The 27,399-nt window shown below is 37.4% G+C and overlaps 1 protein-coding gene across 1 annotated transcript in view; it reads left to right on the top strand.

Annotated features, from left to right (window-relative positions):
• The window catches only part of GABBR2 (gamma-aminobutyric acid type B receptor subunit 2), a 447,388-nt gene that overhangs the window by 89,733 nt on the left and 330,256 nt on the right, over positions 1 to 27,399 (top strand). Inside the window, exon 2 of the mRNA XM_056485688.1 lies at positions 11,244 to 11,381. Within this exon, the coding sequence (XP_056341663.1) occupies positions 11,244 to 11,381 (138 nt within the window). The remainder of the gene's footprint in view (positions 1 to 11,243; positions 11,382 to 27,399) is intronic.

The raw sequence follows: 27,399 nt of genomic DNA, 5'->3' as shown, positions 1-27,399 counted from the left end.
CAGATGATTTTAACTCATTCACACTACTTCTCCTACCTATATGATGCCAGAGTAAAAAATTAAAACTGATCCAGAGCTGTACAAAGTACTTTTCTTCACTTGACAGTGTAGTGTCAGCCATGCTTGACAGAATGATTAGAATCATTCTATTAGCATTTTATACCATTTCAGCCCGTTAAGATTCTGGGTGACAGTCAGTACATGTTTGGCAAAAGAATGTCAAGAATCTGCACCGTTCCCTGTACAAGCTTAAAGCAATTTATCTCTGTTGGAGTACATGGTATAAGAGGAAGCAGGCTGTCTTGAGGAACTTGATATTTGCATGATTTTTTAATTTATTTTTTATCTCTGGGCAGCTTAGGACTGAATGAGCCTGACAAGACTGGAGATTTTAGGGTAAGGTTATCTTCATAAGCAGATGGAAAACCTTACACATTTCTCTATCCAGTTACTGAACTAGTAAGTGAATTTTCTAGTATGATGATTCAGGGAGTTTAGTCATTTACAGTTTATTAGAGTTTAGTCAAGCCATTTTTAGTGGTGTTTAGGCAAGTTTAAAAAGTCAATTTACACAGACATGAATTCTATTCATGCATATGAGCTTTGCTAGTGCCTAGCAGAGCATTACATGCCCAAATAATAGCAGCAGTCAGGGAGGTTTCAAATATAACCAGCGTGAAGGCAACTGGGCAGATGACAGTGGATTTGGTGGTTTGGAACTTCTTTGTGGTGTGCCAGTGAGATTTCTGTGGAGCTTGGTAAACAGCCAGCAGGAATTAGCTCAGTGAGACACATGTGAGGGAGGTCGTGTTGGGGTTTGTTATGGAGGAGGATGGTGTGCACAGAGACAAAACAGTTCTTGGGCTCCTACATTCATCCTGGGTGGCAAGTTGGCAAGGACATGAGGAACAAATTTTGTTGTGAGTGTGTCACAAGTACATAACACATTTAAGAAACTGAAGGAAGAGAATTAGGGTGACCTAATTACACTAAGATGGACAGGCTAGCAGACCTTAGCCTCTAGTGTGGGATTTGTTCTCAGTTTCCAGACTTGCATTGAATACATTTGCTTTTAAACATCTGGGTTTGAGCTGTGCTCTCTGTGGGCATGTCACCTGCACTCAGCTCAGCTCTATTTCACTTTTATGTCACATGGCCTTTTTTTGGGGAAGAGCATAAGGAGCAACCCCCAAGGGTCAATACCTCAAGGTGAGTAATACCCTGCTCTTGGCAAGCTTAATTAAGATTTTCTGTTAGAGCTGTAAGAAAAAGAAAGAGCACTGCTCAGTCTGCTTGTAGAAATCCTGTACTATGCTGCTGAATGTGAGTGGTGAGGATTTATTTGCTGCCCTTTCTTGATCTAGCAAAGGAGCAGCTGTTTGTTAATCATGTTGCAATTTGCAGTGGGGAGGCAGCATGTTGATTTTATGGCTTTAAAGCTATTGAAATGTAGTGTTCATGTGTGAGTGTGACAGGACCACACATCACAGAGATCCACCACTTGAAGTTTGAAGTGCTCCCTAATCTCCACCAGTTATTCTCCTGGAATATAAAACTCAGATCAAGGAGAGACTTTAGATAGAGAAACAACAAATTAAGTTTGGCTTGAAGTAATACCTGTAACAGCCTTGCCTACAGAGCTAATGAAATTGGAAACCTTTTGGAACAGGTTTCCATTCCAGTATCTCTCCATACTTCCAGGGCTGATCCTTTTATTTCCTTTGCCTCTAAGGCTCAACTTTGAGTCAACTCCCCACTGCAGATAAATTCGTGGCACTTCAGGTTTTTGTTAGCCATGTTCCCAACTGAAACAGTGATTTTGGGGTTTTTCCATACCTGCTGACTGTGAAGCATTGTGCCTACTCACAGGCTGGATGTCATCCCATATGAGTAGCTGCTGAAATAAAAGTTTATTCTCTCCATGTTGTCTCTCTTGCCAGGTATTAAGAGGAGAAAAGAACATGATGCTACCTGTGCTGATATGTACTCTATCCATTTCCAGCCTAAGACTTCTATAGAATGGTGAATTATTGTAGTCTCCTGCTATGTTAATTCGAGCCAAATTAAAGCATACCATGAATTTAATTTGGCTTTTATGGGCTAACTTAATGGTAGTTTATCCAAAGGATCACACATTATTCCTCATTAGATAAATTAGCTTAGCAGAGTTTCATTTGCTATGAACAAAGTTCAACTCTTTTACATCACAGAAAGATTTTAATTAAAAATCATGGACTTGTGATGGAGGCTATTATACCAGATTTTCTTGACCTTTGAGTCAAAAAAATTATTTTTTTGCTATTCCTAATTCATTACACCCTTTCTAACCTCTTACTTTGTCAGCTGTATTTTAATTCTGATATTTGTCTTTCTGAAGTTGGGGAATTAAAATAAATATTAAAAAAACAAACAACAGAAAACCCCAAACCAAACAAACAAAAATCCTCCCAAACCAACCAACCAACCAACAAAAACAACAACAAAAAAAACCAAACAGAAAACCAAAACAAAACCCCAAAAAACAAAACAAACTCCAAAATCAACAAAAAAAAAAATCTTTCAAACAATATTGCTTCAGAAAAGTCATGCTGGGAGCTACATGTACCACTAAGTACTCTTGATGTTGAATATCATCTTCTAAAGTAGAAGTTTCATCACATTTTCCAAAAATGCCAGATGCTTTCGGACCTTTTATTAAAATTCAAATATATTCTCAAGGATGCTACAGGCATCCTTGTGGTAGCTTAAGAAATTGTCTCACATTTTCCAGGTAAATGACTTTCAGAAGTTATAAGAACAATTCTGAAGGGCATTGGAGTCGTCTGTGCCTCTTGTCATCCCTGGTGAATGTTTATTTAGAAATTTCTGTGGCTGTGAGCACTGAGACATGAGCCCTGTTGCCATGTGACAGAGGCACACAGGGGAGACTTTATTTTGACATGACCCTTAACCAGAAGGATGCTGAAGAGTTTTGGTTTTTCTTTTTCCCCCATATCTCTTCACCCTCTGAATAATATATTAATTTCATGTCAGAATAGTGTCAAGAAAGATTACTTTCTTTTTTCTCCCTGCACTCTTACCAGTTTTATAAAGATAATGGCTCATGGTAAAGAAAAAATTCCCTTACAACTGCTTCTTGCTGCTTGCTGAGAGTCAAGTGATTTTTCAAAATATGTTTGCACTCCTAACTTGGTATCTGTTGCAGCTTATTACTGGAGAGAGAGGGGTGCCAGGCATTCTATCACATATTTATCCCTGGTACTTTACATGTTTTGCTCTAGTGCACCTCTGTTTTCTTCCACCTACAAGAACTTCTTGATTTTTATTTAAGGATTTGTATTCTTCTCCTTCCCTATATTCTAAAAAGCACAGGGGAAAGAATGAAAGGAAATCTAACAGAAATATTTCAACAGAATGTGACTATAAAAACACATGCTATTTATGGCAGTGTAATGATAAATAATAAATGGTAATAAGAAAGGGAATTTTTAAAAAAAGAGACAAATACAAAATTGAAGAAATTAACATTAGTGACTCTGTTTTGAACCTGCCAGTATTGTCTCCCTTAGCTCTCCATTTGGTATTTGAGCAGCAGCTGGCAAATACCTTGTAAATCTACTACAGCATATGTCTGAGGGGCAACAAAATAATCAGTAGAGTGCAACAATGAATTCAAGTGATAATGATCTTGGGGTTCAAGTGTCTGAAACAATTAACACATTCTGAGGTTGCTTAAGTACAATTTGTAAGGACATTTAAAAAATATTTTTATATAAATAAAGTTTGAAGGTATTTTCCTTAATTATCAAAAAAATTTTTTTTTTTTTTTTTTGTTAGAAACCATTGTAATGTTGAACTTCCCGATAAAAATTGAAATAGCTGGAGAAAGCCAAGCCAGCTTATTCTCAAAACCAGAATATATTATTTGTTTTCTAAATATGTTATTTTTCTGTTCCATTGGAATTTTATGCTTTTCCATAATTCCACTTATTTCCATAAAACATAATGGCAAAGGAGTAATATATAGGTTCGTTGGGAGGAAGAATTAAGCAAGGTCTCCCTGTTAATGCTGAATTTTCAAAAATATCTGATAGGCCAGAAAAAACCAATACAGTACCAAGAATTAGTTTTGTGTTTTATATATTTATGCCATAAAACTCTGAACATCCACAAGCATCTTTAAGGTTACTTGTAAAAAATTCTAATTCAAGAAGATAATTTTTTGGGGAACATGCATCAATTTCAGTTAATGCTTTTCAATTAAAAAGCATCTATAAAACTTTCCCGTGTAATATTTTATTAGATTGATGCAGAAGTAAGTTAAATAAAATGGACTGTACGTTATGGGTGAGCCAATATAGTATTGATGTTATGTTAGAAAATGTCCAGGAATATTTGAACTATCACTAATTTGATTCAGGGAAGATGACAGGTCCAGCTGCAGAACAATCCAACAATCAGTGACTCGTACTGTGGTGTCTGCCTAATTGTTCATTTTGCACAATAGGATTTCTCTAAGGCCCAAATGTTAGCTTTCCATTAGAAATTCACAAGAAGATATTAATGTTTTGAATTCCTGCTCAACTTCTTACAGACATCCTGGCCTGTGTTATCTTAATTATAAAATCCATTGTTGTGTAGTCCTCGAACAACTCCTGCACAGGATTAGTGATACAGGCAGAAAAAAAAATAAAAAATGATAGAGTGGATCTGTGCTTCACCATGGACCTCCATGGGCTGCAGGGGGACAGCCTGTGTCACCACAGGCTGTAGCACTTGGAGCATCTCCTGCCCCTCCTTCCTCACGCACCTTGGTGCCTGCAGGGCTGTTGCTTTTACTTTTTCTTTTCTTGTTCCTCTTTCACAGCTGCCATGCAGTGGTTTTTTTTGTTTTGTTTTGTTTTGTTTTGTTTTTTTGTTTGTTTGTTTGTTTGTTTTGTTTTGTTGAGTTTTTTTTGCCTGTTAATAGATGTGTTATAGCAGAGTTTCATCAGCAACATTGATGGGCTCAGATGGTGTCTTCTGACAGAATTGACCCCTGCTGCTCCTCTGCTACCAAAACCTTGCCACATCCACCCAATAGCTGCATTACTAAAAGGGAGTGATCTTCATATCACAAATACAACAAATGTTTCTTGATGATCTTCTGATCTTGTGTGTGTTACAGTTACACATCAGTGAAAAACTTTACCTTTGAGGAAAGACTTCACCTTTCAAGCTGAATGCAAGTTTACTCTGAAAAGAGGAAGACAAATTGATCTCTGCTACTACTGCATATTTAATCAGGGTGGAAACAGAGTCAGTTTTGATTACAGAGGATTTATCTATTTGCTGCATTCCAATTCCTTTTAATATTGGAGTTCTCATTCAGTGTAAATGTTATATACTCTAAGCAATAGTAACAAGACTGAAAATATAAGTCATATAATAAAAAAAGAGTATTATTGGGAAAAGTAAATATACTTCTCTTATAAGGAGAGACAGGAAATCTATGTTTATTTTACTTGGTGGACTCAGTTCCAAACAGTGAACTGAGTAAAAAGAAAATGTCATTGAGTGAGAGGCTGAGCCTTCACAAGGTGTTTAGACAGGCTCTTAGGAAATGAAGGGACAGAGGAGTGAGTGGTCCCCCTTGCTTTGGGATCAGTGATTAGAGAGGCTGGTGACACCTAAGGCAGAATATAAGCTGCTAAATGAGATATCAAGCACCAATACCAGATAAAAAAGTTGCTATATAAAGTCTAGAAGCAAGCCAAGAGGTGTCAAGGTAAGAGAGTTAATTTACTGGGAAATATTTCACCGACTAGATTAAGTCCTCCTCTGCTGTGTGCAGTCCTTCTAAAGCAGAAACAAATACGATTGCTAAATATGATTGCATATTTTAGTTGAATTAAATTATGATAGAGAAGTCACATACAGAAATGCCCTCAGTTTGGGATGAGTTAACTTCAGTTTGAAGACAGAAAAGTTTAGTGTACTTGCTGGAAAGTGTTGCTTTTGTTTTTCAAATAAGAACATAGGAATGTCTGTAGCAGTTCAGGCCAGACTTAATGCAAGTACTTGGTGTTCTCAGTTGATCAGCAGGAAGGGGTGAGATTTTGGTCCTGCTTCCCTAAAATGGCATCATGGCCACCAAAAATTAGTAATTCAGGTTTTTCCTGAGAATATTGCCACGTCTCCGTTAATAAGTTTTGAATTGGTTTTTTTTTGGTCTGTGAACTAGTCCAATTTAATTTCATGTATTTGTGAACTTTTAGCATTCATAACATCCCCTGGCAAGGCATCTTACACCTACTTTGCACAGTGTGAAGCATTCTAGAGCAATTGAAAGGTAGTGCTTTTTCTTTCAATGGATAATTATGTTGTCACCAGATGCTGTGGTTGTCAAAGTGGAGGTTCCAAGAGCAGTCGTACAAACTCATGGAAAGAAAATCCAGCTACAGCAATTAAATGCTAAAATATAATTGCTGGCTTTTAAAGTACCTGGATTGGAGATACTTGAAAACAGAGAGAAACCTCAGGGGAAGCATGCCCTGCCCATATAAAGCAGGCAGAGTTTGCTAACTTGATTGACATTTTTTGTAGCTCCAAGCAGTTGTCTATGTGTTCTTCACAGAATACTTTGTATTTATTGATGGCTTTAAAGATGTCAATGAAAATTAAATTAAAGTGATTGTTGATGTTCCTCATCTCTTAGCTCCATTTGAGCTGATGATGTAACACAGAGCTAGTTTCCAAGCAAGATTTTGCAGAGGATAGGAATAAGTCTTCGTACCTTTGTTCTCTCTATTCAAAGAAGTCTCTTTATATATTTATGAGCATTTAGGGCAGAGTGCTGCTGAAAGCTCTGATACCACTCGATAAAGTTGGTTATTTTGTTATGCAGATGACAGCTGTTTGTTAGTCCCTCTTTTCATAAAGGCTCTCTAACATCAATTGTCAGTAGCTCAATAGACACCAAAATAGTTTCTCATGTTTACTTTTACTCAGAAAAGTATAGTTGTGCCAGAATGCAGCTTGCTGAGAAACAGTTCAGCACAGCTATCCAACAGCTAGGGATCTAAACATAATCACACATGTGACCAGTGCATCCATCCCTACAATGCTCATTGCTGTGCAACTCTAACAAGATCAGTTAAATTGCAAGTATCTGCTCTTGTTCTAGCCCTGTAATTACTCAAACCTGTCAGTGTTACGGAGTTGGCAAAATTTTTGCTTGTATGAGAGCCGTATGAATTTCAGTTCTGTGCACCAAGACTTGCAGTGTGTTATGGTTATGGCCATGAGGATTTCAGAGCACACCCCAGTGTCTCTCTCACTGTCTGCCAGACAGCCTTCCTGGCAGCCAGCAGCCCTCACAGGCCAGTCCTGCTGCTTCTCCTGGTTCAGTGGTGTGTGGCCTCCACAGGGGACATCCTTTCTCAGCTGCAGGGGGCCTTTGGGCACATTGGAATCTCTCCTGTGAATTCAGCTGCTGTGCTGTTCTCCAGGAATGTTTCATGTTCTTGTCCACCCCTTACACCTCAGGCAGCTCTTCCTCCTTGAGTATTTGGATCCTTTTCTCAGTGGAGGATTAGAGTTTTTATTTTTCAGCCTCTCCTCTGAAGAGGATTCAGGAAGGTTAATACTTCAATCCACAAATTCCTTTGACTCGTCTCCTATGCAGCAGTTCATCTGGCTATTTTTCCCAATTAAAATAGGTGGTTCTGTGCACACTTTGTCAGATGCTAGCTGTGATATTAAGCTGTCTTTGTCACAGCAAGAGGCAGGTCACTTCACAACCTTTGCTTAGTGATTTGGTTGTATTCTTCCTTGTGAATTTTCCAGGTAATCTGTATCAAGTCAGTGTGTTAAGAGGTACACTTAACGTAATTATTTCATTAATATGTATGTTTGCTATTTATATTTTGCTTATTGCTGGCTCTTGGCTGAGACTAAGCATAGCAATTAATGTGTTTGGGGTAGGTAGTTCTCAGCCCCTTCTCCTGAAGAAAATTGTGATAAGTGACAAATCACATATATTTGAAATTCTAGTTTTGGTAAACGTATTGCAGCCTTGGTCAGTGTTTTAATGTGCAGTCAAGTTCAGGGGCACAGCAGAGCTGCCTGGTTTTATATATGGGTTGAAGGTGAGCTGCAGTTCAGTGAAGTAGGCATGTTGATGACAATTCAGGCAAAATATCAAAACTTGGTAGTAAAACCAGTGTTGGCTCCTTCAGATTATATTTTTCATTATACAAGTTTGTGACTTTTTATGAGGGATTCTTTTCCCTTCATTGCTGTCAGTCATAATACACTTAGTATGACAGCTGCTGTCATCCACATATGTCCAGGACTTTCTAGCCTTTGCTTTTTAATGTGGATTTTGGTTCTTCTGCAGTCTTCTGGTGTCCTGCAAATAGGTTGCTGCAAAGGATTTTTCCTGGACCTAATTGAAGTCACTTGGAGAACAATTCAGGAAGTTGTTTGGTGGTGATATGATGGGAATTTCAGTGGTTGTTGTCTTTCAACAGCACTGCCTTCTTTTATGGTTACACATGTAGGATTTGGAAATTGAAGACCATGGGCAGCCGTGGTGTCCACCTGGGATTTTTGAAAAACTTCAGTTGTTCACAGGGCTTCAGACTAGACTAGACTAGAGGCAGGAAGAAACATTTTCCCCTGCTTGTCTGTCTGGCTTGGTAGGGCTATTATTTTTATCTGAATGTTTATTTTTTAATGCTTGTGACAGACTATTCTGTTGCTTGCAGGGAAGAATGTTATACACAGTGTATGTTGTGAAATGTGACATTAAACAAATGTGAAAGTCTGCTTTCTCCCATCTTTCTCATTTTCCCTTTCATTTCTGTCCAGTTGTGGCCAGCCACAGTATTAAGTTCTTGTTCTTTATCTCTGAGACTTACTTTAGACTATTGGGACAGTTTTGCTGTAGGAATTGGCAGAGTCTACTCAAATTATTCATGGTGGGTTAGAAAGAGAGAGAGCTGAGACTGGTCAGGAGGAAAGTACAAAGGTGAAAACATGGTAGGCTTTCAACTGGATCACATGGAAGAGAAGCCCAGGTGTACTGTAGGTACTTTTGATTGATCAGTAATATATTTTGGCAATGATATCTCTCTTACTTTGGGAGAGATGAACAAACATTTTGACATACCTTCTCAGGAGAATTGCTGTGTGATTGAAAAAGGGTTGTTATCATGCTAGTATATTCATAACCATGAACAATCAAATAAGAAAGAAAGACCTTACATCAATTCTGGACCTCCCAGAAAGCTGACCTACTGCAACCCATAATTTCTTAAGTTTACTGCAATGAGAAACATTTTGCAGGGAAATAGTAATTAAAAATGCATCAGTTTTTTTGTAAGTGTGAATTTTAATTCAGATAACATGCCATAAGTCTTTATAATTTATTCATAAGTTTTCATGGCCCTTCACTGGCTGCAACTTTGGACAGTTATTTTACTATTAACATAACTTTTATTTCATATATGGCTTGTATTCTTCTCAAACTGCCACTTAGTGATACATTTTAAATGTGACCTAATAAAAAAAAAGAAAAATAACTGGTTTTAGGTTGGTATGAAAACCAGTTCAGCAATCTCTTCTGCTGCAGCTTCCTGCTAAGTTCCTGATAAGTTGGATGAGGGAAAAGACTTGGCTAAATGTCAATTAAGTGCAGATACCTAAAGCTCTAGTGTCCTTGTCTGCTTATAAATTCAAGAAGTAGCTGAGCCTTCTGGTTGCATTTGGAATAAAGTGGTCTTTAAGTATGGAGTGAAGGAGTAGGAAAAGAGAATTCTGCTTCTTCCATTGATCATAGTCTTAATTCCCTCACAATGTGAGCTTGTCACCAGGACATTAAACTGACAGGGGAGCCTCTGCTGTACTGAGTGGTTTGGGGTTTTTTTTCTGCATTAAGAAGGAAAGCATTGGGCTATATTATGCAATTTAAGACAGTCTATGCATTAAATATCTGTATGCTTTTGAATAAGGGGGAGCAATAATTCTATTCTTGAAGATAGAATGCAAATACAATAATTTTTCTTTTAGCATATTAATTCAGTAAGGAGATTAATATAAGCTTCCAAACTTCTTAGTCAAAATCTTTATTCTCTCTGCAGAATGCAATACAATTACTACTTGGATGCTGATAGTAAATGAACTGTTTTATTGAATAGTCATAATGAAATATTGGAGGCTAGTGTGTGATAGTTCTTATAAAGAGTACATTCAAGGAAGACTTTGTAGAGGAGGCAAAAGAGTGCAGAAGACTTCTGTTTCAAAAAGAGAAAGGGGTGGCCATTAGTGGAGTAGTGGCAGCCACTATTACAGTCTGTTGGTACTTCTGACTTCCAGTATGGTTTGGAATCAGATTCTTACCTTCAGGCACGTAATTTATTAATACTCTGTTGCAATCTAAGGAATTAGAGTTATTAGGAATGATTAATACTACTTTATTCAAGGATTGATATATCTTTTGCAATACTGACTAGCATGAGCCTTTTTGTTTTTCTTAATTTTCAGTTCTGGTCTCAGTTTGCAGTAAAATTCTTTACACCTGAAATAATGATCAAACTAATTATCAGGGAAGCCAAGGACAGGTCAGAAGGAGACCTCAGAATGTCATCTAGCCCAGCCTTCCACTCAAAGCTGTGTCAGCTATGAGAGCAGAACAATTAATTCTTAGCACTTCAAAAGAATATTTTATTATCTTTTGAAAGTTTTGTGTTATCCTTCTAAATGACAGGCTCTCTGCAATATATTTTTGCACAGAATACTGAGCTTGGATTTTAAGTTGAAGTAGAAGCTCCTTAGGAGTCTTCTCTAGAGACAGAACTTTTTTTACAGAGACCATCAGTATGTCAAACTTTCTTTCAACTGTGGAAGCCCTGCTGACAATCTGGTGTTACATTCCAAATTTTGCTTTGGGAAATGGTAGCTCTAAATGTAGAAAATGTTTTGATCAAGCATTTGTTACTGGACTTTTTAGTTATTTGTCAAATGGCAGTACCAAAATTCTGGTTTTGTAGAATATAACAAGGCATTTTGCTGTTCTTTTACTATGGCTCATTAGGAATCCAAAGGAGAGTGCTCTAATTTTTCATGTTTAGGTCTTATGTTTATGTCTATGGAGTTTCTAATTTTCTTCCATGCCTGCATTGGAAACTGCTCAACAGTTTATTTCTTAGTTAATTAATTTGTGACATTGAATATTGTCTCTCTCTCTTCTTTTTTTCCAGTGTGACAATGCAAAAGGACTCAAAGCCTTCTATGATGCAATAAAATATGGACCTAATCATCTGATGGTTTTTGGTGGTGTATGTGCAACAGTTACTTCTATCATTGCTGAATCTCTAAAGGGATGGAATTTGGTTCAGGTAAGGCATGGAATGGAATATATTCTCATGCTGACTGTTCTTGTGTCTCTGGATTTTTTTAAAAAATTGGAACCTTAATGCTTTTAAAGCTTAGCATTTTGTGTAATTTTTATGTTTCAGTATTGAAGGCCAGTGAAATTATGTGTAAAGATTAGTTACTTGTATGAAGTGATGGATTTTAAATCTTGGCATTTTATTGTACTCAAAAATGCTTGTGAGTTCAAGGCAGCAGTCATATCTCAGTAGGTTAATTAAATAAAAAAAATGTGTCTCAAAGAGCAACCTAGGTGAGATCACATTCACATATGATAGGGGGGCAAACCTAGGACTTCTGAAAAGTTAGAAGAAGCAACTCATCAGGCCTTAAATTATGGTACTTCAGGGTATTTACTCAGCCTGTACTCAGTCAGAATGCAGTAATTCCTATGCACTTTAAAAGTGCTGGAAATGCATAAATTCTAAATAGTGACTGGGTTCATGTCTCAGTATTTAACTCACGAAGCACATTCATTCCCAGTTGTTCTTCTTTCTGACTTTCTCAAAGGTCAAGTTTGTGGAAAGGTTTCCTCTGCTGAGGAATCAGAATTTATTAATACTAATCTCTAAAATTCAGATGATAACAGCATGATTTTCTTCATTTATTCAATCATCTGACTAGTGAAAATTTTCAGTTGGATGGCTGATCGAGTTTTGCCTTTCTGATGCAGAAATACTCTTTCTGCTCTATATTCATATTGCCCAAAGATACTCTTGTATTTTTTTTTCTGAAAAATTCAAAATAATTCTACAGCAAAATGAAAAAATATATAACAATTACCTGTGGTTACACTTACAAACAGGCTCCTCTTTTCCACCTGGAATACTCACTGAGAGTGGTGCAGAAAGAACAAATGAGGCATAATTAAGTTTGTGAAGAAGATGATGATCAGAGTACAAATGGGAAAATCTTAGGAGGATAATTAAAGTAGCTTGTTAACTGTGTTTGCAATACTTGTCAAATCAGATCTTTTTTTTTCTGCTTTGGGATTTTTTTTCCTGATGTAAAAAAGAATTCCTCTGTGGAAACCAAATAATAGTGTGTCTCTGGGGAGAATGGAGCAAATAGCAAAGCTTGAAACTATTCTTTAACACTTTCTATTAAAATTGGCCTAGTTCATGACCTATAATGAAGTATATGGTCAGAGCTTTGGTTTTTTGAATTTGTCACGTGGAATTTCTGTATGATGTAGGGTGTTTTACACAGCTGAATTTCATTGTGCTAAAAATCTTTACATTTGTAGTCAAGTTCTGCCTGATACAATCTGGAAATTAATTTGTTCATGAAGTTGCTTAGTCTGAGGAAGGGTGATTAGAAAGCTTTAAATTCCTGGATTTGTCAATATATATGTTCAATTATAGAATGGTATGAAGCATTGCTACCAGAGAGCATTTATTTCTCTGTGTTTATGGCTATTACTATGTTTTAAACATTATTTATGATATTAGTTCATCAAGGTATGCTTTGCTGCTTGTGCTTAGTATTCTGTGGGCACTAGATAAATCCTCACATGGCAAAACTGCTCTTTATGCCAGGTTTTTATATCTTGATTGGCTGAATGATGAAAAAAACCCAAAATTTACAACATGGCTGGGAAGTGTGGCAAGGCTTAGTAAATGCAGCAATGGCAATAATCTAAATATTGTTATGTCATACAGTGACAGCAATATGTGTATCTGCAAATCAGCAGATGTAGAGTGCATGAGATAGTGGGGAAACAGAGTACAAATCCTTCCACTCCTCAGGATCCACTGTCACAAGTATCTCTGATTAAAAGCATAACTTGAATAGAAGGAGAAGATAGAAATCTGTAGTTCTCAGAAGTGGAGCAATAATATTTAGCTTGATAAAATACAAGGCTGTCCTTCCTCAAAACTTGAAACTTCACCTCAAAGAATCACAGTGAGTTCACATAAATTGTTTTATGAAATCATGATGATGATGAAGTCATTTCATGTTGCAGTCAGGAAGAGGGAAGACAGCACAGAGATAAAAACTAACCTGACATTGTATTATTGAATAGAGGATTTTCATTTGGATGTCTGACTCCAAAGCTTTGTCCCTGTCCTTGTGCCTGCAGTCATGAAAACAAAGCTCATAACCCTAGCAGGAACATTTGATTTGATTTGATTTACACAGGTGTCATGAGGTTCAGCAAAGTGATGACTCTCTTACACACAAGAGAAATGCAGGATGATACTGATAGTCTTGCAAAAAATAGGGATGAAAGAAGAATAACAAAATATAAAAACTAAAAGAAAAAATTACTTTCCTGAGCAAATACAAGATGAGGCTTGCTGACTGCAAAACCATTCTGAAAACTCTTTAGCCCTGATTTCCAAGTTACTGAGTGACTGCTTTTCCTCTGTTTGGATGAATTTTCCTTTTCTGCCTCTTTTTCATTCCCTGCAATAAGAAGTTGCCAAAACCAAACAATGAAACAAAAGGCCAAGAGTATAAGAGTATAAATGTGCTGGAAATTTTCATATTGCATTTTCTACTCAGGGAGCTATGGTAATGATGAGGGAAGTGAAAGAAATAGTTTCTTGCAAAGTGGCTTCAGTCTCTACTCTCCTTACTGTATGATTTTGATAATGAAAGTGTCTTTTTTACTTAACTGGTTAAATCAGGTCACTGATGGCCTGCAACAATGTGAAATAGGGAAGATTATAGAGGTTGAAAAAAGTCTCAGTCTGAAGGTGACATGCCTTTTTTCCACATTGTATCAAAAAACAGGTACTTTTCCATCTCCATCTTGACAAATTCTGATTTAGTTATGATCAGCAGCAGAAAGGGAATTTGTGTTCTCAATTAGCTGCCTTCAACTGCTAGCTGATTTAATTATCTCTTACTGTAATAAAATTAATTATTTTTAATGGAGCACTTTTTATCTGTGAAAGGAGCAAGTTGTTTTAGTCTGCAAAGACTTATGTCATCCTGAAGGACTTTCACTGGGATATGCTAGGTGAAACAACCTGGAAAATGTTTTTTGAACAGATTCTTAGTAGGACAAATGCAGGCACCCATTCCTTAGCCTCTCAAATTAAAATGCTCTCCGTGGGGAATCTCTGTGTGCCAGCAGTCCTTTGTTGAGTGACAGTCTGAATATGGGCTGGAGGCTGCAAGTGTGTCTTTGATCTCCAGGCTGTGGAGTGGAATCAGTTTGAACCTTTGGTGTTTTAGTTTAAAAGTGCCAATAATATCCTGTGCCTTTGAGAGTGGACCTTAAAGGCATGAAGGCATAATACTGGGCAGTTGGTGTTCTGCAGGGGGAATGCATCAATGTCAAATTCTTCCATATTAGTCTTATCCCCATTCTCCTTCAATGTGCATTCAAGGCAATTCAAGAGTGAAGAAGAATCATGAATATAATCTCTTAATATCTTGCAAAAGACCAGTTATGTATTTTTATTCTGTACATTGAAGCATTCCTGCTAGTACCCAGTTAGTGTAAAATGGAGGAGGTAGGTAGCTGTTCAGTCTTTCTCTTCTATTTCAGTATATCCATCAACTGTTATCTCCATGTGAATTCCTTACAGTGGCAAAAGGATCCATTTTATATAGATTGCTGTTTCTCCTGTTTTTCATTGTCATCTCTCACTTTTCCTGATTGTTTTGTTAACATAAACATTTAATCAGCATGAGGACTTTGACCACACAGATCGTCTCTCTTAATCTATGGACCCCTTTCTCAATTTTTGGAGATTTGTTTTTTTCTTCCATTGTGTCACTGACGTTTTCTTACATTTACAATTTCATTTAACTCTGGAAATAAGCTTCTGCCAGCAACTAAGTATAAATGTTTGTGGTTCCTCAGAATATCCTCTGTTTCTACATATTTTATGTAATCTAGTCATAACTGCTGGCTTCTAGGCAAGTAACTCCTTCAGGCAATGCAGTGATTAGATCGTAATGACATTCAAAACTGAGGAACCTTATTTTGGATTCAGCATCTCATGTTGGAAAGTTTTCTAACAAAATTATAGGTACCCTAATCTTGGTGTATTACTGCTCACTCTTGGGCATATTAATATAGGATGAGTTCATGTGTTAGTAAGGGGTGTTGGAAAATTCCTGGTTCTCAGCTCATGTGATTGGATATTAAACAGCCTACACTGAGATTTGTTTTACTGTGCCAGAGATCCATAAGTATTCAAGATCCCATCGCTGAATTACTGAAAAGGCTGCTGCTGTTCAAGAAAATCAGTGATGTTTTTAGCTTTTGTTTTCCTTCTAAAGCAAGGTTGATGCGATTACACTGTCAGCTCCTCCTAGAAATTTCTGACCACTGGCCAGTTGCAACCTGGTTTTAACAAGTGATTTCCCAAAGACTGTTAGCTTTGTTTCTGTGAAAATGAGCTTCTGTGGACAGGGATCCATATGAATGAGGAAGAGGCTGCAACATGAGCACATCAGCTTAGGGCCAGCCGTGCCATGTTCTCCTTCATGTCCAGTTGCTGTTTATGGAAAGGCAATTGCCTGGATCAAGAAGAGTGTTAAAAAAAAACAACAACAAAAAAAAAAAAATTGAGGAAAAACAGAGGAAGGGTGAATCCCAGAAGTGTGTGAAGTAGGAACTGAGGTGTTTGTGTGTTTCTAGAAGCCTAGGGCACATGTATCTATAAGAAATCAAGCTTTACTAGGTGTCTGTTACTCACCAAAATTATTGCTAACATAGAATTTCACAACTGTGTTCAAGTTAAAATTATGTGGTGTAACATGGTTTAAGTAGAACAAGTCATCACAGAGATTTCAATGCTGGCCACTGAATAAAATTTATTCTTGGTAATATCTGAATTTTCTAAATCCTTATACTTGTTACCTGGAGCTCCAGCATGAACACATAAACATTTGATAAAAGAATGTGGTGTTTTCTTTCCTTTTTAGACTACTTCATCATGTTTATTCCAGTACAGTGAGTTTGTGCCACTTTTGCCTTCACTGCACAATTTTCATGTATTATTAGTTTGAGTAATGAAAAGGGCATTTAAACTAGTCTTTGGCTAAGAAGATTAGCTACTTCTATCTATGTGATGCAGGCAGTCCCTCTTGAAGAGCCCTTTTTTCCCACTGGAATATGACCCTATGCACCAACAAACTAGAATCTTTGTCTTTTTGGCCCATAATTCACTATTGCAATCTTCTTTTTTTCTTCTTCTTCTTCTTATTTTTCCTTTGCTTTTCTATTTTTTTTTTCTCCTGGGATTGGAGGGATTTTATAGATTTTCTGTATTTGTGTTGTGCTTTTAATAGACAAAGTGCATGAGGGAAAGACACCTCTTGAGGTCCTATTATATAAGGTGCAAAGCTGAGGACATTCTGATCCTGCTTTCAGGAGTTAGCTGAGCACAGAAGGAAGTTTTGCTCACTTCTCTGTAGGAATGCCTAGGAGCTCCTGAACAGGAAGAAAACACAGTAGGTCTGACCTTCAGGCAGAATTTCATTTGAGAGGAGCTGTGGTGAATTTGGAGGGAGACAGACCTTTTAGTTCTGCAAATCCTCCCCTGAGACAAGCTGCCAGCAGGAACCCTGCCATTATTGATGAACCCTCCTGAAGACTTGCAGCTGCTGCTGGAGGAGAAGATGCATGGGGAGTTGAAACAGATAATCAGTGCCCTACCTGCTAATTAGGCTGTGAGCCTCAGTATGTGGACAGATGCATATGTGCACAAGGTGGAGCTGGCTTGGAAGGAGCTGCCTGTTCACCTTTGAGCTTAGAGAAATGGATGAGGCAGGACAGCAGGCAAGACTGGTCTAGGGCAAAGGAATTACTTTAGTGACAAAAGTCCTTTCACAGGGATGCTGAGTACCAGAGCATTATTGTAGTAACAACATCGCTTTGCTGTTAAGAGCAGAACCATGGTCCACAAAGTTTAAATTGGAATATTCAGAATATTTCCAGGCTGAGGTATGGTGAGAAGTGCACATACTAAATTTCAAATGCACTGCAAGATGTAGTAGGACCTTCTTTTCTCTTCTTTTCTCCTTCTGCCTAAATGTATGACATTGATTTCTATGGCTTAACCTGTCTTTCCATCAGTTTGAAACTGGCTTCTAGCCAGTATTCACTTTTATTTAAATATGACTAGCTATTCTTTTTCATCTTGTTCATCCTGCAGAAAACATCAAAACTACAATACATAGTCTAATTTTTGCCTTTGATCTAACGTCTAAGGTTCAGTTCACTACATAAAGTGTGAATAAAGATATTTTAATACAGCTCTAGAGTTAGGCCAAAGCAGTTCAAGATTGAACCTGTATATTTATTCTAACACAATTTGCATGCTCCAGCAAAAAAAAAAAAAAAAACAAAACCATTTGTTATTAGTTTTCTTCTTAGCTGTTTGCACATATTCATTCAATCACTTTTTTTCAGTGTTGGATCAATAATATGAAATGAATGAATGATGGTCTTAGGAACAGACACACACTGAAAAGGCAAGGATGTCACTTTGCCTTGCAGTATAATTTGTGCTTGGGAAAGCATTTAAATCTGAACAAATCAGATATTCCTTCTGTCTGAATCTGAATGGTCTCATGAACAAAAATAAAATACATTAAAAAGATCCCAAACACACAGTGTAATACATCAGCATTGATGTTTTTTGTTTTTCAAATACAAAGCCTTGTGTTATAATGCTAGCTCACATTATTGGTAAGGTGTTAAAAATGTCCAGGGTAATTTATAATTAGAATAAATAATGGCTATGTTCTTTGGTGTTTAGGGAAATTTTTTTTTTTTCACTTCATGTAATTTTTTATTGTCTCACTGCTAGTATTGCTGGATTTTTTTTCAGCTGTTCTTTTCTCTTTCCCATTTTGTTCATTTCTATAAAACAGACTTAAAGTCTTTTCTCATGTGGCTTTTGCAGCCCCACAGCTAGGATAGACTTGCCAGGTAGAATCTTCCTTACCAAGATGTTTCAGTATTGCACCTTGCAGCTATTGCAGAGCTTCCTTCCCTGCTACAAAGGCATCCCTTAGTGCTCCCTCAGGCTGCTGTGTGCTGCTGCCTTTTCTGGAGGGGTTTTGGGAGGGGAGGTAGAGCAGCAACTTGGCTCCCATCTCCTCCTTCTCTCCTCTTCCCTGTCCTGATGTGATAGGCAGACTTAAGGTTTGCTTCTTTGTAAAATCACTTGTAGTTCAGCATCTTCTTTATGCTGAAAGAAGAAACAGCTATTTCTTTTTCAGATTTGAGATTATTTTTATGACACGTTTTCTAGTACCTTGTCAGATGTCTTGGTTTGTTTATGGTTCTTACCCACTGGAAAAAAACTACTGCTAAATTTTGTTCTAGCATTTTGTTTTCACTTGACATTTTCTGGGAAATATTATAAAATTTTTGGGGATGTAGCTGTGTGGCACTAATGCCCCATTATTATAATATTTGATTTATTCACAATTATGCCAGCCCAAAGAATCATGTTTTGATTCATTAATCCCATTGATTTCATTACTGTGACCCAAAGACTTGTCTGGAATCTCCCATTGCTTAGGGAGCATTTTTATAGTTTCTCAGCAAATGCAGCCCTGAATTTTGAGCTGCCACTTGCACTTTCCCCTATGCCTGCTTTACAAATCTCATTACTCTCTCATTGAAAGCTCAGATGCTAATTAGCTGCCCACCTATATATGATTTAAAGGTTATATTGATTTAAAGCCATCTTATTTTACTGAAAATCACTTTATCACTTTTTGGTTAATTTTTGGCAATCATTATTAATTCATTCCAAAGTGTTCAGACTATAACGTTGCATTTCTCTGGTTATTGCAATATTTCAAATATTCTAGGAAATCACTTTCAGGCTTCTTTTACCACTAAATCCCCAAATGTGGTTCTTCTGATTATTTTGACTACACCTAAGATTTTGGCAAAGCTGGAACTGGTTATTTTGGTATGTTACTTGTCAGAGTGACCACTGTGATTTGTTTCTTATTCAAGTAGCTCTGAGTGTGCTCTACAACACCAGCCTGCTTGGAAAGCCCTGGGGCTGTTTTCTCTCCATTCCCTTTGACCAGCCTGGCTGGAGTGGCCTTATGTGGAGTGGCACCCTCTGTTGTGTCCTTGGAAACACACAAACCTGCCCACAGTGAGAAGGCAAATACAACAACAAGTAATAATAACTAACAACTAACAAATACAACTTGACAACTAAGTCAAGGCAAAATTGACATGATAAATTTTGTTGCTTCATACTGTGGCTCCCACAGCCCTAAATTCTCTTCTTCATTTCATTCTGTCTCATTTGAATGTTTTTCTTCATGTCACTGTTCTATTACAGAACAAGGAAAGGAAAAAACCATTTTCATCTGGTAAATTAACCTTCTTTTCCCTGAATGCTCTTTGGCAGCAGTTACTTAATTGCTTATTTTGAGGAATAGCCTTATTCATAAAAAAATTTGGCATCAACAGCTCCTGGGCATAAATTGAAGAACAAACTAATACACCAAGAAATTGTTAAAATAATAATCATCATCATGAAATTTTGAAATTTAAATAAGATATTTATTGACCTTTAAAAAGAGAAAAAATTTAATTGTGCTCCATTAAAGAAGTAATTCAATGATGATATGTTTGTAGAAAAGCAAATGGTAGGGTTCAAATTCTCACATAAGAAAAGCTGTTCTAAGGGCCTGATTCTAAAATGCACTGTGGGGTTCTTGGTATGTGATTCATCCAGGATTGAAATCTATATGGATAATGTCTGTTTTTAATTTCTTAATTCTCAGTACTCAATGCACCTAGAACAGTTCTGGGGACTTGCAGATCTTGCTACATGCTTTCTCCAGGCATCAGCTGAGTCTTGAAACAACTAGAGAAGAATAAGGCCAATTGAACAAGTGATAGTTATATTTTAATTAAACATGAATTGATTTGGAAGCACATTTATTTCCTTTAGCCTCAGTTATCACACACAGAAAAAACTAGACTCTCAGTGTTGGAGACAATAGAAATGATCAGCGTAGCTTAAGAACCTTCAGACTGTTGGAAAAAACAGCCTTGTGTACAAAATTGGCTGAAACAATTGATAGTTAGGAGAAGCAGCTTTGTTTGGCTTTGTTTGGCCCTAGAATTACACTGAGAAAAGGAACATATTGCACAGCTCTTAAGTATTGACTTGTGATGCCATTTCCCTTTGCTTCTCATCACATTTAAAGCTTTCAGCCATAGATAGCTTAAGTAACTGGGTTTAAAATTATTAAAATAGTTCCACAGTTGCACCTTTCCAGTCTTTCAGAATATCTTCTTTTCTGGATTTTCATTCTGAACTGTAGTTGCAAATTCAGATTTACTTTGAGTTCTTGTTTTGCCTGGATTTCATTCATTTTTAGGAGATATGTAGCTTGAAATTTCTAAACTCTGTGTTAAGCCATAGCACCTCCTTCTCCTAGTTTTCAGAGTAAAGGAAGGTGCTTCTCCAGTGAATTGTAGTCCCCATCTTCCCTTACCTTGCAGAAGTCCATTAGACTGTGTTATCCAGCATACAGCCCATCACATTCTGATTAATAAACTACAGCAGGGTTGGCAGTATAACCACTATGAGCTTTGTTTGTGTTATGATGCAACACTAAGCTAGGAAAATTCTGTAATTATTTATAATTAAGCTACTGTGAGGGCACAGTGTGTATCAGGATGTGGATTCATTATGTCAGTTTGCTTTCTGAAAGTAAAAAGATTAGTGGCACAGCTTCTGGAAGGTCTGTTTAAGTCCTTCAGCACTCAGATAAGGGAATAAGTATGCATGTGATTGGGGAGTGGCAGTTCTCCAGCAGCCTAAAATATTGCAGTTGAAGCTTGGGAGCCACAATTTTGTGTTAATTTTAAGCACAGTCTTCCTGACATAAATTAAGAGTTAATTTGTTCTATTAAAAAAAGGCAAGAAAGTTTTTCATCACAGCCTTTTGAAAAGCTTGTAGAAGAGTGATGGCAGTCTCAATCTGAAATAGTCTACAAGTGCCAATCAAAAGATGGATGTTTGTCTGCATTTTTCCAGTGGAGGGCATGAAGATGGTCAGAGATCTGAAGCATCTTTCCTGTGATGACAGGCTGAGAGAGCTGGCTGCTCAGCCTGGAGAAGGGACAGCTCCAGGATCTTATAAGAGCCTTCCAATACCTAAAGGGAGGTTACAGAAAAGCTGGAGAGGGACTTTTACTGGAGCATGGAGAGATAGGACAAGGGGTAACAGCTTTAGACTGAAAGAAGGCAGGTTTAGATTGATTATTAGGAAAGAATTCTTTACTGTGAAGGTGGTATGACACTGGAGCAGAAAAAGCTGTGGATGCCCCATCCCTGGGAGTGTTCAAGGCCAGGTTGGAGGGGGGCTCTGAACAGTCTGGTCTAGTGGAAGGTGTCCCTGCCCATGAAAGTGGGTTTGGATCTAGGCAATCCTTAAGGTCCACTTCAAACTAAACTGTTCCGTGATTCCAAACGACCTCACAAGCTGGATCCACTGATCTGTTTGGGAGCATCTGTAGCTCTAAGGAAAAGATCCTTTCTGGGAAAGGGGCATGCACATGCATCCTTGCTAATAATGGGGCTTTTAATTATACAGACATGCTTCTGCCAAAGAGATTATTTTCCTCATGTCACTCATTTAATTTGAACAATCAGTCAAAAAATTAGTTTCATAAGCAAATTTTAGCTGCTTCTTTTTTCAAGGCTCAGAATGCTACTGGGGAAAGCAGAGTGACTGAGCAAGCAATAGAGATAATCAGTACATGTTCAGTTCTTATTAACAATATCAAAATTAAATAATGAAGTTGTGTATCTACACATCTATGCATGCATACACACACATGTGTATTTAGAATTATCCAAAACTGACCTCAGTCTTTTTTATGGCTCAGTCTGCTGCAGATGGGGCACTGGCATGTTTCAGATAAATGTAGTTGCATTCTCTTATTGCATCAGGATTCATTCTCATCCAGAATTATGGTTGGCATGTATAAGAGGGTACTAGACAAGCAGCCTGCTTTGAAATTTTCTTCCTGTGGCTTTCTGCTCTCCAGTTGTTTTGTCCTTTACCTGTTTTGTTTTATGCTTGCTTGTGAGAATTTAAAAAGAAATCTGATTTGCAAATCTGAAAGTGAAGGAAGGGCCAGAACAAAGAGTTTACTTTTATAGAAAAATCATGTATGTTATTTGTGGATCTTGATGCAGGAATCCAGAATTACATATTAGGGACTGTAATCAGACCAGCCTGAAAGAAATCTGTCTATGGAGACAGAAATTTGAGATGTAATTTTTAGCTAGCAAATTTCATTCTGTCTCTTCAAATGTTCATGTCTTAGATATCCAAATTCAGTAATGTTGTAGCTGCCAGATCTTCTAATGCTTAGTGACATAAACACTAATGTTGATTATGAGTTCTTGGAGTTGTCATTGTGAAAACTCTTGTAACCAATGTGATTTTGCCCTTGCTTTTGGAAGTCTGTATGACAATGTGATAAGATCCTGTCTTTATGCTGGTTTTAGCTTGGGAGGAAGTATGAAAATGCAGACAGTGGTTTCTTATATTTTGCCTTTGTTAGAGCAAAAGGCAGAATGATTCAACTGTGGGGCCCCTGAGTTTCACTGCCTGACTACTCACTTTTATTGATTGAGATCTCAAGCTACAGTTTTTGTAACCATAATAATCTTAGAGTCCTCTTATACTTAGACTGTATGCAAGATGGCAGGAGGCATATCTTTAATTATAACACAAATCTTCCTCATAACAAAGGTGCTTGCACTGGCTTGATTGTCTCCTATTTATTGTCCAATTGTTAGATCACAATAAGAGATCTAGAATTCTGCAACTCAATGTTGCTTTAAGAAAAGGTAGTTGCTGGTTTGTTGTTTGGTTTTATTAATTTAAAATAAAGCATTGAAACAGAAGACAACAAAACTGAGTAATAATCTTTGAACAAATAATTATTTGATTTGCTCTTTCTGTTAGCCTCATTCTTAACTTTTTTATCTCCCATTGCCACAAGCAGTGCTAGGAGGGCTTAAAGGCATCACTTTGCCAATTAGTCATGGCTTGCACACTGCTCCTTTGAACAGCAGGTGTTTATTTTTATGTTCAGAAGTCCACATTTATCAATGCAGATGAATCAACAGAGGGGAGTCTTGTAGTTAGTTCAATGGTCTAACTCGTTATGTGAACACGGAAAATGAAACCTTAAATGTTGTTGCCCAATACTCTACTGTTTTACAGGCAGACTATTATAGCATTATAATCACCTTGGAAAGACAGCGTGTGCCTCCAGCCACAAATGAATTCACACAGAATATGACATTCTTATCATAGCCATAAAGGGAACAGATTGCTGGGCAGTAAATCTTAGAATTAATGTTTACTGAGAATAAGTGATTGAGAGTGCTACTTTGGAAGTCTTAGCTGCATGTCCAGAGACTACATAAATCCTACCTGAATGTTTTCCCCAAAAGCTCCATTTATGAGAGGTATGCTTTCAGAAAGCAAGGGTAATATTATTGCCTCAGCTCCCTAGATGAATAATGAAATGTGCATCACTTGAATTCCATAGAGCCTCAGACTTGTCCATGTATGAAATGAGTTTTGGTAACCCCATTATATGAGGATATCTTGAGGCCCAGTATCTCATGAACTTACCATCAGACTTTGCCCTTGATCCTACAGTGCTTCAGAGTACAAACATCTCTCGTTCTGCATCTCTTCTGGTGGTCAAGCACCACCATGCCATGCTGGGTTCTCTCAGGAGGGGTCCCATGCCAAGTAATTGCTTGTGAGTTTGCCAGGAGCTTTGACTGCAAGTTATACAGTTACTATGTAAAAAAAAGTCAGAAGAGGGATCAAAACAAATGTCACTGTTCTGAATTGTCATAAATATTACTGTGGCCAATGTTACAATTTCTAGTTTTGTATCTCCTTTGTTTTGGCCTTTGAGGAAGGCAGCTCTGTCTTGCCACAAAACATCAAAGTGCAGTGAGCTGTCTCAGATGGTCATGGCTCAGTGCCTACAATCATAAAATTAATTTCTAGGGATTGGAAGTGGTACTGTCTCAGCTTCTTCTTTAGTGACAAAAACACAAGCTCTGTGTGAGTACCTGGCTCTCTGAAGAGAATGGATGGATTTCCACTTATCTTCAGGTGCTCCAGACAATATTTATATGGAATAATAGGCATACCCACCTTTCAAATTTACCTGAAAATAGAAGAGTATAAAAGAATGAAGTGTATATGTTTTCAGAGCTTGGTTTGGTCCCAAGAGCATGGAGTTATGAAACCTGCTGCTAAAGCCCTGTGGAGGGTGGGATTTCAGATGCACTCCTCTACTTGGAATGGCTCATTGCTCTAGCTCTAAGCACCCCCATGCCTAGCATGCCTGATGTGTTTGAATCACATCCTGAGGCACTAAACTCTCCCTGTGTGCTGTACAGTGAGCTCAAGAGCCTTTGTATTCCACTCCTCTGAAAAAGCACTGATGTTCCCAGAGTGTGTGTTTGCCAGGTATTTCTGAAGCCATGTCTGTCTTTCATCACACTGCAACTGCTCACTGTGTTGAATCACCATATATAAAACTGCAGTTCTAATTTTAACATCACAATTGGCTTCTCTGGAAGTGGCTGTAATGAGCAAAATGAAACGTTATTAACCAAATCCTTTTTCCTGCTCTGCAGTCTAATTGTCATCTGGAGAAATCTCTCCAGAGTTGTAATAACAACTTTATGGGCTCAGTAGAGAGGAAGCTGTATGCCTCTACTGAGGTTTTAAGCCAGTACTAGACATTGAAGACCAACAAACCAATAAAAAAAAAAATAATTTTCATGGAGATTTTGACTGATTTTAGGAATGCCTAAATGTATAAGGCAGTACTGTTTTTTTTTCTCAGATGTCTCCAGGTCCTGGATATGTTAGAATTTGCTTTTATGCATTTTATTTAGCCTTGCTCTAGTTGATGCAAGTTATTGTCAGTTTCAGAAATAGACCTTAACACAGTGCTCTGGTTGTCTTTTAAGATTTTTCCAGCAGATAAGGTAGTAAAGAGGTTGCTGATGTTTTACTGTGAAAATAAAACAGCCATAACAGCTGCCCAGAAATTTGTAGGTTTACTGTTCTCTCCTAAGACAGTCAAAATCACCTCAGAGTGCCATAACTAGTAGGCTATGGAGCCACTGTCCCTCACATCCTCTGTTTTTCTGGTCACACAAACCTTTTCAGTGTTTTGCTGTGCAGTGAGGCACCACTGACATGAGGTAGGAGATGTAGCTGACACCCTGAACTTAGGGTGATGATAAAAACAGTGTCAGTGCATCAGCCTGAGGATGACTTGGACAGATTCTCAGACATGTGATGTGACTTTTGGGGGTGGTGCTGTGCAGGGCCAAGAGTTGGACTTGATGGTCCTTGTGGCTCCCTTCTAACTCAACTTATTTTGTGGTTCTGTGGTCTGTGTTTGCTTCCTTCTGCACAAGACTTGCACTGGCTTTGAAATACGAGTGCTCCTACATTCTGGCAGCCAGTGGGTCTAGATAAAAATACTGCACTGCTGTTTTGGCAGTGCTCTTCTTCATCCTGTGATCTCCAAGGATCTCTGTAGGGATCTGCTGCCTTGAATGATGTGGCTGGTCTTTACAGAGCAAGGATTTGGCACTCCCCATTACCCCAAACATTGTAAATGTGCTAAATATGCCCTGTTTAGTGTATTAGTTTTTTTTCTGCACCACCACTCTTTCCAGTTCATGTTATAAGGAAGATAAACGTGCACAGGGTTCAAGGTTCTCTTCTGGGACCCTGCTCCCACAGGCTGAGTTTGGCAGTATTTATTTTGTAGGTACTGAGGGAATTAATTTCACTGATAACTGAGTTTGTATTCACTGCACTACCTGAAGTTACCTTGTGCAACACAAACATACAGTGAGGACAGGAACAAAAAACAGCTGGTTTATTGATTGCAGCTTAGGGGTCATTTTCAAACGTTCTAGATATGTATAGAGGAACAATCCATCTCTGTTCCTGCTTAAAGAGTGTATGACTGATCTTGTCAGCTTTAATTTTTGTGAAATTTAGAATGTGACATTTGGTATGCCTGAACTCTTATCCCTGTGTAGAATACTGTTTGTTCTCAAGTCAGTTCAGGATAGAGCACTCAAATTATCTGTCTTACAAGAACAAATGACTGGAATGGGCTTTTCAGATAGTATGAGAAATCTTAAGTTTTTCTTTAAACTGTTGGATAACTTTTGAAAAGTCCTTAAAGGAGAAGAATATTATAGAATTTAGACATTTATTACACTCAATTTTCAGAATTTCATAGCAAGTTTTTCCAGAAGAAATACCAAGAATCACTGTAGTGGTTCGCCACCACTTCATCACACAGATCATGTTTTCCTTATTTTACCAAAATCTGAGCCTAAGAGAATCAGAAATATAATATATGAAAGTACTCCAGAGAGACCAAATTATTTCTAGAGAGATCTTCCATCTCTTTTGATTCAGTACCCAATCTAGAAATGCATGCTCCATATTTTTTCAAAACACAGACATTAATAAAAATTAATTTATTTTTAATATTTTCTAAGCATTCTTCAAGCAAACTGAAAGACTAATTATTTTCATTTTGAAGATACTTGTCTGTGTGTGGTGATTCCTAGGTCCTACTTTAATTATTCCTAAATAATTATGAACCTCCAGATTTTTTTTCTATGGCAGTATCTCTATTTTTATTTGGATCATAAAATGAATAAAATTCTGCACTATGAAAGTATGATAGAACATGCAGCTCAGAGCTAAAAATATTGAAGTTTTCATTAGAATAGGCACAATTTGATCACATTGCCCATATCTGACAGTATTTATGATTCTGTGTTTTTATTAGTCTATATAATTTTTCTTGAGTGAAGATGTAAATTGTTAATAATTTTCCACATAAACCAGTTTTGAAATGTTCTGCTCTCAGGGAGACAAATCTTAGGGAGAAGGTTTGGAGAATCATGCCAATGTGTATGAACACCT

The sequence above is a fragment of the Oenanthe melanoleuca genome, chromosome 2, assembly GCF_029582105.1.
Source record: "Oenanthe melanoleuca isolate GR-GAL-2019-014 chromosome 2, OMel1.0, whole genome shotgun sequence".
NCBI lineage: Eukaryota > Metazoa > Chordata > Aves > Passeriformes > Muscicapidae > Oenanthe > Oenanthe melanoleuca.
The sequence above is the reverse complement of the archived record's forward strand: the minus strand, read 5'-3'. Positions and strand labels throughout refer to the sequence as shown.